The following is a 17,687-nucleotide window of genomic DNA, read 5'->3' on the forward strand; positions in this document are numbered from 1 at the left end:
TGCATCGGGATGTTGCCTCCTTTATTAACACGTCTCTGTTTTCAATTTAAGCAGCCATAAATGGACTGACCCCTGACCCCTCTAGTGGCACCCACAAAGGGTTCAGACGTGCCCCTTACGCAGTCTGAGTACACTTGCGGGGTATGTGTTCAGGCAGGGTTCCATGTGAGTTCAACTATTCTGCAGCATCAAAGTGACCAGCAACCAATCAGGGACTTCATAAGAAATCACCGACTAAAAGATATCTAAACCGACAGATCGCTAAGCCTCTTTTCTTGCTTCAACAATTAAGATGGTATAGTAAGCCTCTTATTTCCTGTGCCAGTCTACTGTATTTTCTTTTTTTTAATGTGGACTAAGGTAATACGTCTTCATGTTGTAGGCCTTTTACCGTTTTAGGAACTACGGAGTTGGATCCGGAGTTAGAATCATGCAGCAATTCGAATAATTACCTGATCTTCTGAACCAAATAAACAATACCTGTTGTCAAAATAGAACTGAAATAATTATGTTAGCCTGAGACCAAATTAGACGACATACGCAAGTCTGCGTGGCTAATTGTGGCTTGGTCAAGCGAAAACGTTTCTTCTGTCGGTGGGTTTGAAATGAGCCTGTCACCTGCGCTCGACAAGACCTGCCCATTTTTTCCCCACACAGTTGATGTAGGTGCTGTGTTTCGTCAACAGTTTCACTCGTTCTCTCTGCTGTCTTTCGATCACGCGGAAGAAAAGCAAGCAAGCCAAAATGCAAGAGCAATTTCATATTTTCACCACGATTTTCAGAAATCAAAACAAACATAAGTGACTTGCAGACACATCGATTCGTTCTCTAAAGCCATGGACCGACTTGATGAATTACGCTACAAGTCAGAAGAAATGGAACTGGACGAAGAATTGTATTCGTATCAGTTTGATACGGAAGAACTGCCTGTGTATCAAGACAGTGGTGAACTTTTGGTTGCTTTGAGACAAAAAGAGGAAGAAGTTATTTTAGCAGCAGAACTTGGGAAAGCGCTGCTTTTGGAAAACAGTCAGTTAAAGGAGGAGAATACCAAACTTCAAGAGCAGTTCACAGACAGACTTGAGGTAAGGTGACGCGCGAAGTTTATGCAGATGTTCCTGTCATCATTGCTGTCTGTTTCCTTTACCCACATGTTGGGCTACACACACAACAACCCACAGTTTCCAAATTCAGTGGCTAAAGTAGGATCAAATTAGTTGATTTTCATGGTTGTGTCGAAGCTTCAGAGATGACTCATGTTTAGCCTTCTGGCTGGTTTATTTACGTATTTTTTCCTTACATGGAAATTGAATCTTATACCACCACTTTATTACGTATGCGTATGTATATATGTACACCAACATCATATTTACGAGGAGCAATCAGCTAAATATCAGCTATAACTGATAGATAATACACTTTTCATCCAGCATATACAAATTTAAAGTTTATCGCTTCACTTGCTGAAGATGTCTTAGAAAGACATAGCATTTTGTTTGACTATTTTAATAACTTAATTTTATTAACAAGTTTAGAAATTATTGAATTGTCCTGTCATGCCTACTTTTATATGCAGTAAAGGCTCACACGTGTTTTTAGCTTTGTCACAGCCAACTTTAAGATTTATAATCACTGTTTGTTTAAACGATAAAGTCAGGCGACAGGTTTGCATCATATATTGAATGATTGAAAACTTTATGACTCAGTTTATTTGAACAAACTGAGAGCAACAGAATAATGTTATCTGTTCTATCTTACTCCCTTAATTGAAAGTCTGAATGTGCTCTTAAAGCTTTTTTGTGATACTGCCTTCTGCACTAAACCATTGTGATCAAGGTAACCAGGAAATCCACACAATGTTACCTATCAAAGAGTCATTTAAAGTTCTGAGGATCTCTTTTATTTACGACAGAGTCTTAGATTGATCCTCTCGTGTGTGACAGGGCCGCTAATTAATTAACTCAGGGACTTGTTAAAGAACGCGCTCAGGTGGCCCTTGGAATCAGCTTTCTCAGCAGGGGTGGTTGAAAACCCAGACAGTGCAGATCTTGTCAAAGCCTCGTTTTGCCTAACAGGCCTGCTTTGTTTCCCCTCTCTCTGTTTTGACGATCGTATGCCACCAAGCAACGGCTTTGTGCTTCGGAGCTTTAGAAACAGATCCGTGTAAAATAACTGAACCATAAATAAATCGTAGCTTTTAATGTTTGTAATGTAAAAACTTCCATGCATAAAATATGTCACAGATAAAGAACAGGATATTATGCATTTAGGTCTCATATATAAGGGGCTGTTCAAATAACTGTATGTAAATACTGTGCCCGTAAGCCATTTACTAGAGGAGCTATACACATGACATTTTTTACTCTTTTTTTCCTTTTCTGGACTATTAAATTATTACAAAGTGGCATTACCAAACATCCTCCCTCTAAAACACTCGTTTATGTTTTTACACACCATCTGTGCTCTACCTGCTTAATTTTTTGCCATCCATCCTGGTGGAGCTTTATGAGAGACTTTTGCTCTCGTACAATCTGTACACTACAGGTGTCCAGACATCATCAGATAATTCCCCCGCAGAGATACATCTTCACTACGTGCATAGACTTTATGACCAAGCATGGAAAATTTATAAAGGTTGCAACTCTGTATGAGAACACCGTGATTCAGTCGTGGTGAATAATACCATGGTTTGTGACTGCTCTTTCATGATATATGTAGTTTATTTCCCTTGTGTGAAAATATCTGAGCATGGCTATAATTTTACTCTTTCCTCATGCAAACACTACTCTCAAGATAAAACAGTGTCCAAGTCCACATAGTTTGATATAATCACCTAAGAGAATCAGCAAAATGCTATGTTAAACACTAAGGAATATTCTTTTGCAATGACTTGCTCTATCTATTGAAAATTCAGATCCTTGAGTTGGTTCATATCTGTATAACTTTTAGGATACCTAAAATGAAAACACACATGAATACTGTCTCAGTTATATCTGAGCTGCTGTTTTGAGTATTAACCATGCTGGCGTTGATTGTACCCCTCTAGGAGCTGGAGCAGGGCAGACATGAACTGCGGGTAAAGCTGGATAGATCTCGAGCGGAATGGGAGAGCCAGGTGTCCGAGCTGGAGAGAGACGTGAGGGAGCTAAACGGCCAGGTGGAGAGGTTGACACAGGCGCTAAGCGATGCCGAAAGGGAGAAGAGTCAGGCCCAGCAGGAGCACAGCGACAAGTGCCAGCAACTCCAAGACCAGCTGCACACGGTCAGTGGCGCTCTTCACATTTGAACTTTCAATCTTTCCAGTCAGGAAACCCAGTTGGAATGCTGCCATATAAGTGCGTGTATTGCTCTGAATGAGGGTAGAGGCCATGCCCTTTCACTGTGACAGTGACTTTTAAGTCAGGTGCCTGCATATTAACGCTCAACAAGTAATGAATTTTTTCAAAGACGACGTGTTGCAGAACACACCAAAAGTGCAGGTGAGTCGATCATTCGAGAGAATCTGAAAGGCAGACTCTAACTTTGTATTTTTTTTTCAGACTACATCAGATGTCCCATAAAATCTACTTAAACTCTGTCAAAGATTAATGGGATGACGCACGTCGATCATAAATCTTTCAGTGTTCGTTAAAGATCCGTGGAATTGCTCTGATCATACCATATCTCTAAAGTTACACATTGTTCAGAGGATAATCAACTGTTTGTTACTGATGACGTCATAGGTGATATATGGTAATGGCTGAACTGTGATAAACTAAGAATCAATCGATCATAATCTCATACATGGACTATGAATCTGCAGACGTGGTATGGGTGACAGAAGTTTGATGATAGTCTTTCAAAAGTGTATTTTTTTTTCACCGTTGTGTTCTTACATTAGAGGAACTCGATTGATGATGATTATCACCCTTATCTAGAAACAAAGGGAGTCCACGATTTTGTAGATTAAATCTTGACTTATTGCTCAGTCTTTTTGTACAGTCTTTAAAAATGCTGTTAATACCTTGAAAGTAAGCTCTTACAATCAGTGGTGTGTATCTCACACCTATCTGTACAGACATGGGTAGATGTTTGATGGGTACAACACAACTGTGACAAAAATAATTTTGATTTGCATTTCCTTTGAAGAACTCCTACTACTTGTATCTCGGTTTGTTTGATGAGTCATTGTCACATCTTGTTTCATTCCATGACTCATTCAGAAAATACACTTGCCATTGGGGTAAAAATCGCATGAGGAATTAACACGTGTGCTTTGAGGCAATTATGTTGGAATGTAAACAGACAACAGATCAGCCTCCCAGGTAAATTCTAACATATGTTTGCAGCGGCAGTGACTGGGCCAGATGTAAAAATGATGAGGTATTGCTCAGCTACCAGGCTTCAACTCAGTGCACTACACCTAGAAGTCTTAGTTTACTGTATACCTGAAGGTAATTTAGATCTCAGTCAAACATTATGTAAGCGGTTCAACCTTAAACATGCCCTGGCTGAGGCAAAGCCAAGTGGCCATTTCACTTTAAGTCATTTTTTTGTGACGTTGTGGGAGGGGAAAGCAGTGTTCACTCACTCCCCCCACCCACATTTTTTTCCCCCCCTGCCGGTCCAGGGGAATCGAACCGGTGACCTTTCGGTCTCAAGCCCGCCTCGCTACCTTTAGGCCGTGGCTGTCCTTCACGGCTGAATTTCAGATAGGCTGTTTAGTGTAAGCTGATTCACTGAGGGCTGTGTATGTGTTTTTATTATTTTATGTATTTTTCTAGAACAAAGAAACCACCTGAGATGGGTGTCTCCTTGACCTTGGATCTGTGAAACTTAGAAGTCAAACAAACAATAGAACAAAACAACCTTTAAGTGCTGGTTTGGCAGGCTGATCAGTATTTCCTGTCATATTCAAAGTGTCTGACATTGATCGACTCCATCTCTTCCTTCTTCCCTTTTCTATCCTGTGCCAAGTGAATATCATTTAGCTTAAGGACAGAGGCTCATGTATGAATTGTAAAGAGTGATAGTTAACAAAGTGTAGACGAAATGAAGTAAGAACTTCGGTTATTTGGGGAACATGTTGCTGTATATTACAGATTTGTTACCTTAAGTCATTTCTGGAGAACCAGAATTGGCTAGTCACTTTTGAATTTTTTTGTTGTCTCTTTCTATAATGTGGCTGGTTGCTCTGTATCTGTTAGAGCCCAGTTAACCATGCCCTGCATGGTTCGAAGTGGGAGATTCATTTGAGATCACTTATTGAAAAAAGTAACAGGCTGGGGTTAGCTCAGTCAGTGTTCAGATATATATATATTCCCAGTTGTGTTCCCTTCTCCTTGGACAGCATATCTAATCACACCATTCAAGGTGAGGACTTGCACAATCTCTGTGGACAGAGCAGTGCTATTGCCCGTAGAGGCTATGCTCATACCAATGTGAAGTGCATTAGCAGACTTGTTCTGTTTGTTATGCAGAATGTATATGGAGTGAGAGTAGGGCAAGTATAATATCTAATATCTAGTGTAATATCTAACTCCTGCAAGCCACAATGGGAGGGCCCACACCCTTTTTCCCCCCAGTCGGCGCGTTCCGCTACATGGAAGACGTCTGGTTTCTGACTAACTCCTACCAGAAATCAAAGTTCAGGAAAAGCTGTGTTTACGAGAGTAATCTTCAGTTTCCACTCTTCAAGAGGAGGAAGTGCACGCCGCTTATTCGTCTGTCGCGTACACCATGAGTGACTCTGTGTTTTTAACAACTGTAAAAGAACGACCGGAGACCACCACCACCGCGACGGAGGGAGGTGGTCTGGCAATGAGTGACTTACGCGCACCCATCGTAGACGTGCTCTTACCGGACCTAGTGAACGGTGATACTGGCATCTCCAGGAGCGCGGTGCCTGGAACAGTGAGTTGAGAAATACAGCTGGTGTTAGTGTCGTATGTATGCGTGAGTGTGCGTGTGTGTGTGTGTGTGTGTGTGTGTGTATCTCTTGAGTGTCTGTACTAGACCTGCGTCAGTACTCTAGCCAGTTCTGGTCAGAGTATTGCAGGAATGTTAGGGAGGGCACCAGGGCAGTGTTAACAGAGCGTGGGAGATATTAGCCTGCATGCCTGGATCAGGTTTAACAGAGATGCCCCCCAAAACAAACGCTGGCTGTGCCAGGAAAGCTGTGCATGTCAGTACCAGCAAACAGAGGTCTCTAGAGGCCTTACTGTTCTAGGCAGTCATCCTGTTCACGTCACACTGGGAAAATGGCAATGTTTTTTTGTTTTTCTCTTTTTTTTTCTTTTTTTTTTTTTTGGACGGTTGTCGAGTGTTGGCCTCTGTGCGCTGCGGTCGAGGGAAAGAAAACGCTACCGTAACTTTTTTTTTTTTCAGAAAATGAGCTTGTTTGCAATCCATTTGTTGGTGATAGCAGATTATTTGCTTTACTGGTACAGATTGTGACGCTTGATTACAATACGAATTTACAGTAAGTCTTTGCTTTCTCTTTTGCTTTGGGGTGGAGACAACAGTAAGATACTGCTGTTGTTCGACAGTTTATCATGAATGATAGACCTTGTTTTTTCATTTGCGATTCATACACGTTACATAGCAGCACCTCTCTGTGCAATCACACATTAGCTTTTTGGTTTATTTATTTTTTGGGTGTTTACATAGGAGTTCTCTCAGACTGTTAATCACTTACTGTGCAAGGCAACATGTACAGTTTTTACCATGAGGCTTGTAACTATTTGAAAAATGAGAGAAAGGACAAACGGTTTGTCTCTTAAATGACGTCAGAAACGTTACAGTGTTAGTGCAACGGGCCACATTTTGAGATCATTGGATATCAGGTTTCCTAGGTCACATAACATTTATATTATTTCTCTTCTTTACATAAAACAAAGAGTGTCTGATAACTTGAAGTGTGATACTATATGTTTCAGTAACCATGTACAACTGAATATGTGTGGAGAATTTTCATTCATCCCTCCGTCTTCTGAAATTTTAAGAAATATAAACACTCCTTACAGTTACAGTTCTTTATTCTAGCTAAATTTGTTCACCAGCATTGTTAAGAGTACAACATCAAATGAAGTCTGTTTATATTTCATTGTCAGTGAGACTTACTCATTCAGAGATTTAAAAAAAAACTCTCTCAGATAATCCCCTGAGTACACAGTTTCGAGGAAGTTGTTAGTTTTCCAGTAGTAAGAAAGATTTTGTCATGGAAAGACACTGAACAAGGAAGTGTAGTCATGGACCTGTTTTGATCGCACACGCCACGTGACAACACATCAAATTAAGGCTTTGTTGAGGGAGTTTTTCAGTAAATTATTCAACACTCAGCGACCGGTTAAATCTGAGTCATATAAAACCAATGGACCGTGACAAAAACAGTGATAAGAAATCTGAATACGTTTCAAACCAAGTGCTGAATCTTTTATAATACACTATTCATATCTGTCTTTCTCTCCTGCCTCTCCAACAGACGTATTTCACAGCAGCACAATTTAGGGCACAGTTAAACTTCTGCTGAAAAATGTTCCATCTTTCCCAGCGATTAACTATTAAAGTTGTGGTGTAACATTAGCACATCCTGCCCTCTGGCTACAGAACCTTTAAGCTGATGCTGTTACGAGGAGGCTGCATCTCAATAGGAGGTCTCCAACCTGATGCTCACTTTTTAAAATGGATATTTAAGCCAGGCTTCTCTCTGTTTAATTCTTATGTGCCAGGAACATTATTACATTATTGCTTCAGTCGAACCATTTTTGTTCTTATGGGGTTTAGTGTTACTGAATGTTAATGAGCTTTCTACAGGTTTTGTTTAAAAGAAAAATGAAAACTTTATAATGAATTATAGGAACATAAAATCAATTTGTTAGTTCTCTAAACAGTCTTCAAAGCCAGATTTTGTTTTTAGAAACCAGTTTAAAAACATCTGAATTCAATCTGCTGATGTCTTCATAATGTTTTGCTGAGGAACTAATTCTGTTGGTCTCTAATCAAATTCCACTTCGTGGGCTGTACTGTTTTAAGGACTGATAAAAAAAAATTGATGTGAGTCATGCTGTTGAGTCTAATGCAGATGCAAATACACGTGTCTTTGTCCTCCCTTCAAACACATCCTCTTTGGAAACCCCCCCCTCCCTCCCCCCCATAAGGATGCCATGCTTTGTCATCATCTTGCTCAATGCCATCCCCAGGGGCCCATCACTGCTGGGGGTGTCAGCTGTCGAGTGCATCACTGTGTGTTCAGGGCCCCGTCCCCAGGCGTGGGGACCATCAAGCATTTTTAGGAGGGTCTTTAATAGATGGGCCCTAAGAGAGCTACTGCCGCTATTGTTGACAGGAGTCTGTCCATTCAGTTCTTTTGACAGTAAGCGTCTCTGCCACGCCCACATATGCTGTTTCTGTTGGGGTTAAGCAACACCCCCCCACCCCCCCCCCCCCCCCCCCCCTCAACCCCATACCCTCCTTGTTCCTGCCTGTCCCTCAACCCCCTGCTCTGCTTAATTTGCCATGATGATGTCACTGCCAAGACCAAGATGCCACGCTCCATCTGCCGCCTGCGCCTTTCATCTGCCATTGTGCGTGTGTGATGGGACCTGACAGTTTTTGTGGGGAAACTGCTGATTCAGACCGGTCGCTGAAAAACCTTTCAACGGGCCCGCTAGAATCCAATCGGTCCTTTTGTTTTGTTTTGGAACGAGCGCGCATAACTCCTTTTCAGAGAGAGAGAACCGCACGGCATTCCCTCCGGTGGAAAACATTTTTCCAAAACGCAAAGTGCCTCTGCCCCAGATATGAAGACTCTTGGGTCAGTCTGTTTGTCAGGCAAATGGAACATGCGAATCACATTATGTATTAACATGTGTTGTAATGGAATTCACAGATCATGTCCCTTATGGAAGAAAAAAAGAAACAATTCTGTCCTCCCTATTCAAAAGAGATCCTTTTTCTTTTTCTTTTTCTTTTTTTTTTTTAAATGAGAACCCAGATCTAGAGCTCGTCGTTTAAAAACTAGCAGTTTGGTTATACGTTACCATCTGCACGCATAAGACTGTGGATGAGTGTGACTTAAGGTTTGCCTTTTGAGTGTCGGGGTGTGATTCAGGTGTATTATCTGTGTTGTGTGTAGGCCATGGAGGTAGAGCGAGTGGTGAGTGCAGAACTTCAGAACCTGAAGCAGGAGATGCGACAGAGGGGTCACCCCAGACCCCAGGACGAGGAGCTGATTCAGGCACTGAGAGAACAGGTACGAGACTGATCCTTACGCTCTTACGCTGACAAACCTGGAGCTGACCTCCTCTGAGGAACTAAATCCAGCGGAAAAATTCAATGGTTTCAACAAGATTTTTCAGTAATTGTAATTTCTGCCACAAGTGAAAGCTGTAAATTTAGTTACGCAGGGTTGAATACTGTTATAAGATGATATTAGAATCGTCACCAGAAGCTTTGTACAGATGCTTTGCCGGTCCTCCTTGTCTTTGTGTTAGGTTAAAATTTGTTAAACCTTGTGTGCGCCTGCGTGTCTAGGTCGCATGTCTCATGCAGAGGGAGAAGGTTCTGGAACAGCGCATTGAAACGGTGTGCCAGGAGAACGCAGAGCTTCAGGACACTGTGGCCTCACTACACACACAGCTGACCCTGCAGGAGCAGCAAACCCAGTCACAGATTCAGCAGGTACGGTCCTCCTGACACTGCCTCAAAACCACATCACACAAGACCGCATACGTTGCAAGGCATTAAGGGAATGAACAGTTTCGCTTTAGGTGTATTCAAAGTCCTAGAATTGTTTCCTGTCTTGTGCTGAATACATTTTACAAGTTATTTTCATGGTATGTGGGTGATACACAGGGTTTTGATACATACATATCTATGCAGAAAGACACAGACATACAAACTGTGAGGGCGTGTGTGTGTATGTATGTATGTGTGTGTGGTTGATTTGACCTTACATGATGGCTTTAGTGTTTGAGTTTGAGTGTGACTGTAACAAAGAAATTTTCCACTCTCATTGTAATGAATGGACAACGATAGCAACCACTTTCACAGTGAGAGCCACTGCAACGAGTAGCGCAGGATTCCAAAGGTTTACAGAGTTTCTGTGTCTGACTGGAATCTGGCATGTCAGGATTTCTGTGGCGAAGTGAGGCCTTTGCAATAAACTTCATTACAATATAAAATAGGAATATACTGTATCACACAAAAACGGATATTTTAACACATTGTTCAAACAAGTATGGAAGCTTATCACAGTGCGTATAAGGCTAGTTTTGACTTCATCTGAAGGAAATGGCTGATTTTTTTTTTTTTTTTTTAAATGCAACATTAGCTTATACAAAGAAGAATGATTAATGTCAAAATAGACTTCATAACTGTTGTCACCAAATAACTGGTTTCATATTTTTCAATTTCTGTTTGTGTGTGTTTGTGTAACATTAGCTAATACAAAGAAGAATAATTAATGCCAAAATAGAGTGTTTCATAATTGTTGTCACCAAATAACTGGTTTTATATTTTTTTATTTCTGTTTGTGTGTGTTTGTGTGCATGTGCGTGTGTGTGTGTGTGTGTGTGTGTGTGTGTGTGTAACTGAATACATGCGTGTGTTTAGCTGAAAGAGGCTCGGCAAGAAGTGAAGGCTGCCCAGGGGAGGACACGGGAACTGCAGTCAAAGGTGGAGGAGCTGCAGGAGGAGATGTCCCTACAGGAGAGGAGTCATAGTGATGCCTCCCTCCTGTCTGAACTGGAGCAGAGCCTGGAGGACACCATGGGCTGGAGCCAGGACAAGGAACAGGTGATACGTCCAAACGGTTAACCCAACCTCTCTCTCTCTCTCTCTCTCTCTCTCTCTCTCTCTCTCCAGTAACCTGATAATACTGGGCTGTGTATGTAACTAAGCACAATAAGCATGTGAATGGAGTGGAGAGAATTCTGATAACTCTTAAGTGCTTATCAGACTCTGGTTTTCTATTGAGTTCTGTTTCTGGCTCTGAACACAAGTCACGTTTTTACTGTGAAAATCAAGGACAGAGGATAAAACCCTTTCCCACCCAGTTAGCTATGAATGAGGAGGTTTTAAAGACAACAAACGTATCACGTCTGAGCATTTATACCTTTATTGTTTTGAGTTAGTAGCTAAATAAACATACAAGGAGGTAAAGCCAGACTTGTCATTCAGATCTTTAGGCTCATGTTAAGATACCAGTGGAATGTAACAAAGCCTCATTTGGTTATGAAGAAGTATGATGGTAGAGAAGTACTGTTGTCTCGGGTCATTGTGACACTCCTGTTCCCACTCTGTCATTCATATTTCTTTTATGAGTCATGACATCATCTGTGTAAGCAGAACTATGTTTGTTCACGGCTCAGACCGTGTTTTACTCACTGTGCAACATGTAACACTTTTTTAAAGTTTCGCAAGACATGAAGTGGGAATGCGTAACTGAAAACACAAACTGAAGACAAATTTAGAGAAGCAACTCAGAGGAAGTTACATCATAAAGTCTAGTTGTAAATAAAAAAAAAAGTGGTAACATTTGATTGTTCTTTCGTCTTGTTTCAAACTCATTCAATTTAAACAGGGATGTTATTCTCACCAGCAGAATAACTTCTCAAATTAAACCCATTTCTTTGTCAGTACTTTTGAAAAATCTTTGTTACAAAAAAATAAAGAAAAAAGAATGAACACCCCATACTGATTACCGATTCGACCGTATTTTTTGAAGTCTGACGGTCATCACGTGATATGACCCCTCACGGTGACTGTGATGAGATATGATGATTTTTTTTATCAGTCTTTTATCATTTCACAAAGGATTTGCATTAATTGCCTGTTTTGTTCAGACAGTAGTCTGTAAGATCAGTATCATGTCGTAGCCACGGTGACAGGCCAGTTTTGGATTAATGCTTAATCAAAGTGAAAGTGTAAGAACCTTATTAAGGACATTATAATCTCACTGTGAGGACTATGAGTCATTCAAGGATTTGAGCTGCTAGTTAAACAGTGTGCCAAGCATGGCTCACATAAACCTATATGTTTACAGGTATTGTTTAGGATTACAGTGTCACGCTTTCAGGAAATTATTTTCTAGTTATCTTTTGTTTATTGAATGACAGATATTAATACAAGTTTAATTTTGTATATGTGTGTTTCCACTTATGCCCCCATTCCTGCTCTGATACATTGCGTTTACAGTAGTCAGACAAATTGTACCAGCTTTTTGTTTAGTTTTCAATTTCTCATGGTGAAATGATGCATAACAGGATATATCCCCGGAGATATCTGTAATTTAACTAGCCTGTATGGTATTGAGCCCCTCGGCCAAAAGCTCATACTTTTGTTTTATCTCTTAGATTACACAGGAAGTCCTCTCAATCCTTGACCTGCTGCTTCCCCTGACCCAGAACGCAACGGAGTTTTCAAATCAGAGCAACGACTTACGAGGCATGCTGACCCAGCTGAAGAACGTGGCTAAAGGATTAGCCAACGGCCGTACACTACAGGTGAGGGAGGCTGACGAGACGTAAAAGCTAACAACGCTACGCCGTCAACAAACGTTAGGCTCTTTCTTTCATTACGCGGCTCTTTACCTGCCACTGAGCTCTGTTCCACACTGTTACAGCTTTGTAGCTGTTGACCACTGCCCTCTCGTTGTCTCGTAGTCTCAGATTACCCTGAAACTCCAGCAGGACTATTTTAGAATCTTTTACGGCTCAGGTGTAATGGCCGCGGTTTAATATGTGTTGTGGTGTACGTTCCTTCCATGTTTTGTTTTTATAAGATTCATTTTTAGCACCTAGTGAGAATAGCTTGAACGCTATGCTTCAGTGCTTACAAGTGCAGTTCGTGGTATCTTCACAATGTTTGCTGACATATATTCCAAGCATTTCAATGTTGGACAAGCACGTTAAAGGTCTCCCATGATCCTCTTTCACCTTAACACAAAGAATGAGCTCAGTAAGATGATAATACCCTGGTATTAAATGAGTGAGTTTCGATGTTTGTGTAAAGACTAGATGTACGTCAACGCATTATTCTTCTTCGGGCGTGCTGTTGACCTGACAGAGCGTTAGTGAAAACCCGGGTGGGAGCAGTGGTGTAGAAAAGTGGTTCAGGAGAGACGGAAAGAAAGGACAGGGAGCTATTCAGTTTTGTTACCTGAGCTGAGGCGCAGACACCCCTCCCCTCGAGCTCAAACAGAGGGAACCAGAGATTCTCTTTCCCGACCCTGCTAAACACAGCACTGATACATTATATCTGTGTAACCTTGTTTCTCCAGGAGCTGAAGTCCCCCATTGTTGGTTCAAAGAGTGATTCATGTGAGAATGTGGTCAGGATACAGGAGCTACAGTCTCAGGTAACTGCTCTATCCTGTGTGAAGACTATCAGTCACTGTAATGTAGAGACAGATGCCTTTAGCTACCACTACCACTGATCTTGCTTTTTACAGAGAGCAGTCAGAAGAACAGTTCGTAGTTTTGGAGTTAAAACATTTTGGAGTTAAAAAAAAAAAACATCTAAGGGTCCTCAGACAAAGTTTTACCTTAGTATCCACTTTTGGTCCCATACCTACAGCTCTTTCGTTCCTCCTACAGTATGATGTAATGGTTGAATAGGTCAATGATGTGCTAATCATAAAAGCAAGGACATGCCCAACATTTTACTGCCTTTAAAAGCTGACTGACAATCTTAAAATAGTAACAATATAGGTCCTAACCTTTTGTCCTGCATTATTAATACAAAGTCTAGATTATCAGGCGAGGTAGCATTTGCAATGTAATGCACCACCTGGTGGTTGTATGGTGTACTTGTTGGGGCCCATGTCATGAATGAGAGACCGAACATTTTTTATGAATGCTTCTATAAATTAGATAGGCATCAAAATACGTGGCACTTTTATATCTCTTGCCCGGCCACACCACATTCACGTGTCTTTACAGTGTCAGTCATATCCAAATAGGTTCTCACACCCTCTTTTTCCCCCTCTGCCTATCAGATTACTCAACTTATGGAGGAAAACGCCCAGCTCAGTGCTCAGTGCAAGAGAGATGGAGAGACTGTTCAACAGGCTATTAAGGACAGAGATGAAGCCATTGCTAAGTAAGCAAACTAAAAAAATGATGAATATAAATCAAAAGAACACCGAAAGAATCATAGAAGATTCTCAGTGTTTATTGTTAAGAATGTTACTATGGTTGACGCACATGACGTATAAGGCATACATACATACATACATACATACGCACACACATACATACATACATACATACATCCATACACATATACATACATACATACATACGCACACGCGATATCACATTCACATATTTAGCGTGTCCTTCCTATGATGTTCCTTAAATTGTTACTGCATCACTGAAAATTACGTTCTCTCGACATCGTAGAATAAAAACATGTAGGGAGATGATTACAGTTTACAATCTGGCATTTGGCAGACGCTTTTAACCAAAGCGACTTACAATAAGTGCATCAATCAGATCACATTACCCCGTAAGCAAAGATCACACCATGGTCTTTTGTCAAATGTTCAGTGTTTGGGGTTTTTTTTGACGTTTGTCTGTGTGCTGTCCTCCGTGCAGGAAGACAGCTGTGGAGGCAGAGCTGGTGAGGAGTAAGAATGACATGATGAATCTGAATAACCAGCTGCTAGAGGCCATCCAGAAAAAACTAGAGTTATCTCAAGAACTGGAAGCTTGGCAGGTAGGCTACTGAAGAGTATTTTTGGCACGATACAGAGATTCCCTTTTTACATGCTTCATGCTTAGTGTACGCTATTCTTCGTCCCTAGAGACACGTGTTAAGTCGCAAAGACTTCCATGGTATGACATTATTGATATCATTAAGGAATGGAGTCTAAAACCAGAGAGGGCATTCAGTCTTACCTTTGGTAAGATCTTAATTCGGTGTCAGACACTATGAAAGGAATATTTCGTCAAATGTTATAACATCCTGAAAATCACAGGGAAAGTAGAAAGAATGTTTTCAATGCAGCATCCATAAGACTGAATCCTTTCCCAGAACCTAAAAGGTTTTAGCACAGAAAAAAACAGCTAACCCTTTCACTAATTTTGCACATGAAACTTCAGTGCTGGTTGTGTGAGCCATTTTTAACCCGTCCTCTCCTGACCCTGTCATTCTTATGACACTGGTGACAGGTGCTTAGATTATAAATGGACCTGTAGCTGACTGTTGCAGTGTGCTGTAGACATTTTGTGCCACCTAGTGGTTGTAACAGCAAAATACAATCATTTTCTTCACTCCTGTTCTAAGGACACTATAAGGTTGTTCTGTAAAAAAAAATGTCCATAAGGATTCCTGAAACCCAAGTATATTCCATCCAGTCCAGCCATCAGAGATAAGGACCACAATGGAGGACTGTAAATTTAAAATAAATACTGTATGAGCTTATAGAAATTTAAAAAAAATACTCAATGTTAATACCCCCACATTCATCTTTTACACAGATTCACTTTGGTTATGATTATCACCTCTCTACTTCTTTTTATTCAATTTTTATTATTTTAAATGTTTTATTGCAGGACGACATCCAGATCATCATCAACCAGCAGTTGAGGACCCAGCACCAGACAGAGCTGCAGCATGCCCAAAAAAGGGCAGGGGGCAACCGGCTGTCGTTCCTCCGCCGTCCCAGGCGGATGTCGTCCATCTCCTCCGGCACCCCAGAGCCAGGCCCAGAGCAAAGTCAATTTCCATGGAAAGACTGGCTCAAACGGAGCAAGTAAAAACATCCATCATCCACGCAGGAGTGACACAGATAAACGCTAGAATCGCTCTCCTGTAGGCAGTCAAACACAGACCTACGGTGCGATGCTTCTCACCTCGCCTTCCTCTTCCCAAATGGAACGGATCTGGAATTTCAAGGCTACCGAAAGACTGGAGTTTTTCCTGACCAGGTCACTCCTCCTGCTGCTGTTTCAATGATGAGTCACCCACCTAAACCAGGTTGTGGTCGGACTGAACAAAAAGACAGAGGGGAACGGAAGACAGCAAAAGAGGAACAAACATCTGAGACTTTTAAAGACTCAGTCCATAAATGTGCTAATGTAACAGACTGTAAATGCTTGAGTCTGCACAAGAATATTTGAATGAAAACACTTTATTGTAATAGTATTTTGTATTTGTTGATTCTATTTATTTAACAGTTAATATTAGAAGCAAACAAATATACCCCAGGGGGACAAATCAATCAAATGAGATATGATGTTAGCAGCCTGTGATTGTACACACACATACAATGATATTTTCTCCTGACGTTCATTGTTTTATTTGTCCACGTTAGAAAATGTTTTACCTCATCGATAAGGAGGAAATAAGGAGAATGGGACTGTGTGACATCAAGCCATCCTTAATATACTCCAAAAAGCTTCCACTTGTGTTTAGGATCTAGAATTCAGTGTTGTTCAAGTGTGTCAAACTGAAAAGTCAAAGGTGGTTTTGTTTTTGTGTAATGGTTTTAATTCTGATTTCACGACTGAAATCGAGTCTAGGTCAAATGAACGAATCCTCTGTATTAAGATCCTTCCCGTTAGAGCTACTGCTGAAAAGTATAAATGGTCTCATCTGTAACAAGAAACAGCCATACACCAGAGTCTCTCATTGACACACTAAAGTAAATGCTTTTACATTCTTTTAGTTGAGGAAGAATTCATCAACATAATGGGTATTGGTATATCACACTTTGTGTATGTGCTAAAATGTGCGTATATGTGTATGCACACATATTTTGTGTATATGTGTAGCGTATGTTTTTTTGTTTTGTTTTGTTTTTAATGTATGTTTTGCACCAAACAACTACTCACTTTTCCTCTGATACTGATCCTGTTTGTGACTGAACAGGGGGACACTAAGGGTATCTAAAGGACTAAGAGATTTTTTTTTTTACTTCATTCCAATGGAAGTAATGTAAAAACAGGCATGTCTAAGTCCATGTGTATATTTATCTCAAAACTGCATTTCTATGTACTTTTGAAAAATGAACTTTGAAAATTGCATCCTGTATCTCTGCTTGATTTAACCTGAGGAACAAAAAAAAATGTTGTCAAAAGAAAGTGGTAATAAGTTTCATTTCAAGCCATGGGATTCTGCAATAGAATTCCAGATTTCTTATCTCATGAACCAGTACTTAGTACTTATTCTCAGTGGAATGTATTCAGGTGTTATATGTAATTTAAAAATGTGATTGTATTGTTTGGTTTTCTTTTTAGACTTTTAAAGCTCTGGAAGGAAAACACGTGGAAACCTTACACAGTAAAATAAACGATTTTTGTACAGCTGAATTCTCACTCAGTCTTGCATCATTGTCTTTTGTAAGATAAGGTAATAATTTACTATTATGTTGCATCAGTCTGCACAACTGGATTACTGTCTCTAACTTTGTTGATGAAAGTATGTTTATAGAACAAATACCCCAGAAGTGTCGTCAGGGAGTAGCTTCTGTTGTCCTAATATCCAGCTTGACCACTCTTCTGAGCAGGCCTGTTCATGCGGGCATTTTTTTTTTTTTTTTTTTGCTTAGTCAAAACACGTATCCTCCAGTTTAGAGGAAACAGCATAATGGAGCAGAGAAAAAAAAAACATTTTAGAGAGCTGTATCTGCCACTAATCAGAGACGTATGTCAACAGTATTCAGTTAACAGCAGGAGTTCTCTTATGTTTCTCGGCATAAA

At 40.6% G+C, this 17,687-nt stretch overlaps 1 protein-coding gene across 1 annotated transcript; it reads left to right on the top strand.

Annotated features, from left to right (window-relative positions):
• The first annotated feature begins 836 nt into the window (after positions 1-836).
• LOC115815637 (BICD family-like cargo adapter 1) lies at positions 837-15,991 on the top strand. Its single transcript, XM_030778605.1, has 10 exons — positions 837-1,085; positions 3,047-3,262; positions 9,116-9,232; positions 9,514-9,660; positions 10,594-10,776; positions 12,336-12,485; positions 13,262-13,339; positions 13,979-14,082; positions 14,580-14,700; positions 15,540-15,991. The coding sequence occupies exons 1-10, from the start codon at positions 837-839 to the stop codon at positions 15,741-15,743; spliced, it is 1,569 nt and encodes a 522-aa protein (XP_030634465.1). The 3' UTR covers positions 15,744-15,991.
• Positions 15,992-17,687: the final 1,696 nt, after the last annotated feature.

Source organism: Chanos chanos, chromosome 6, assembly GCF_902362185.1.
Source record: "Chanos chanos chromosome 6, fChaCha1.1, whole genome shotgun sequence".
Taxonomy (NCBI): domain Eukaryota; kingdom Metazoa; phylum Chordata; class Actinopteri; order Gonorynchiformes; family Chanidae; genus Chanos; species Chanos chanos.

What these genes read in the sequence shown, in the direction of transcription:
- LOC115815637 (XM_030778605.1), top strand. Translation starts at nt 837, where the DNA reads ATGGACCGACTTGATGAATTACGCTACAAGTCAGAAGAAATGGAACTG. An exon ending in AGAGATGAAGCCATTGCTAA is followed by an intron (nt 14,083 to 14,579) that starts GTAAGCAAACTA and finishes TCCTCCGTGCAG; the next exon opens with GAAGACAGCTGTGGAGGCAG. An exon ending in AAGAACTGGAAGCTTGGCAG is followed by an intron (nt 14,701 to 15,539) that starts GTAGGCTACTGA and finishes GTTTTATTGCAG; the next exon opens with GACGACATCCAGATCATCAT.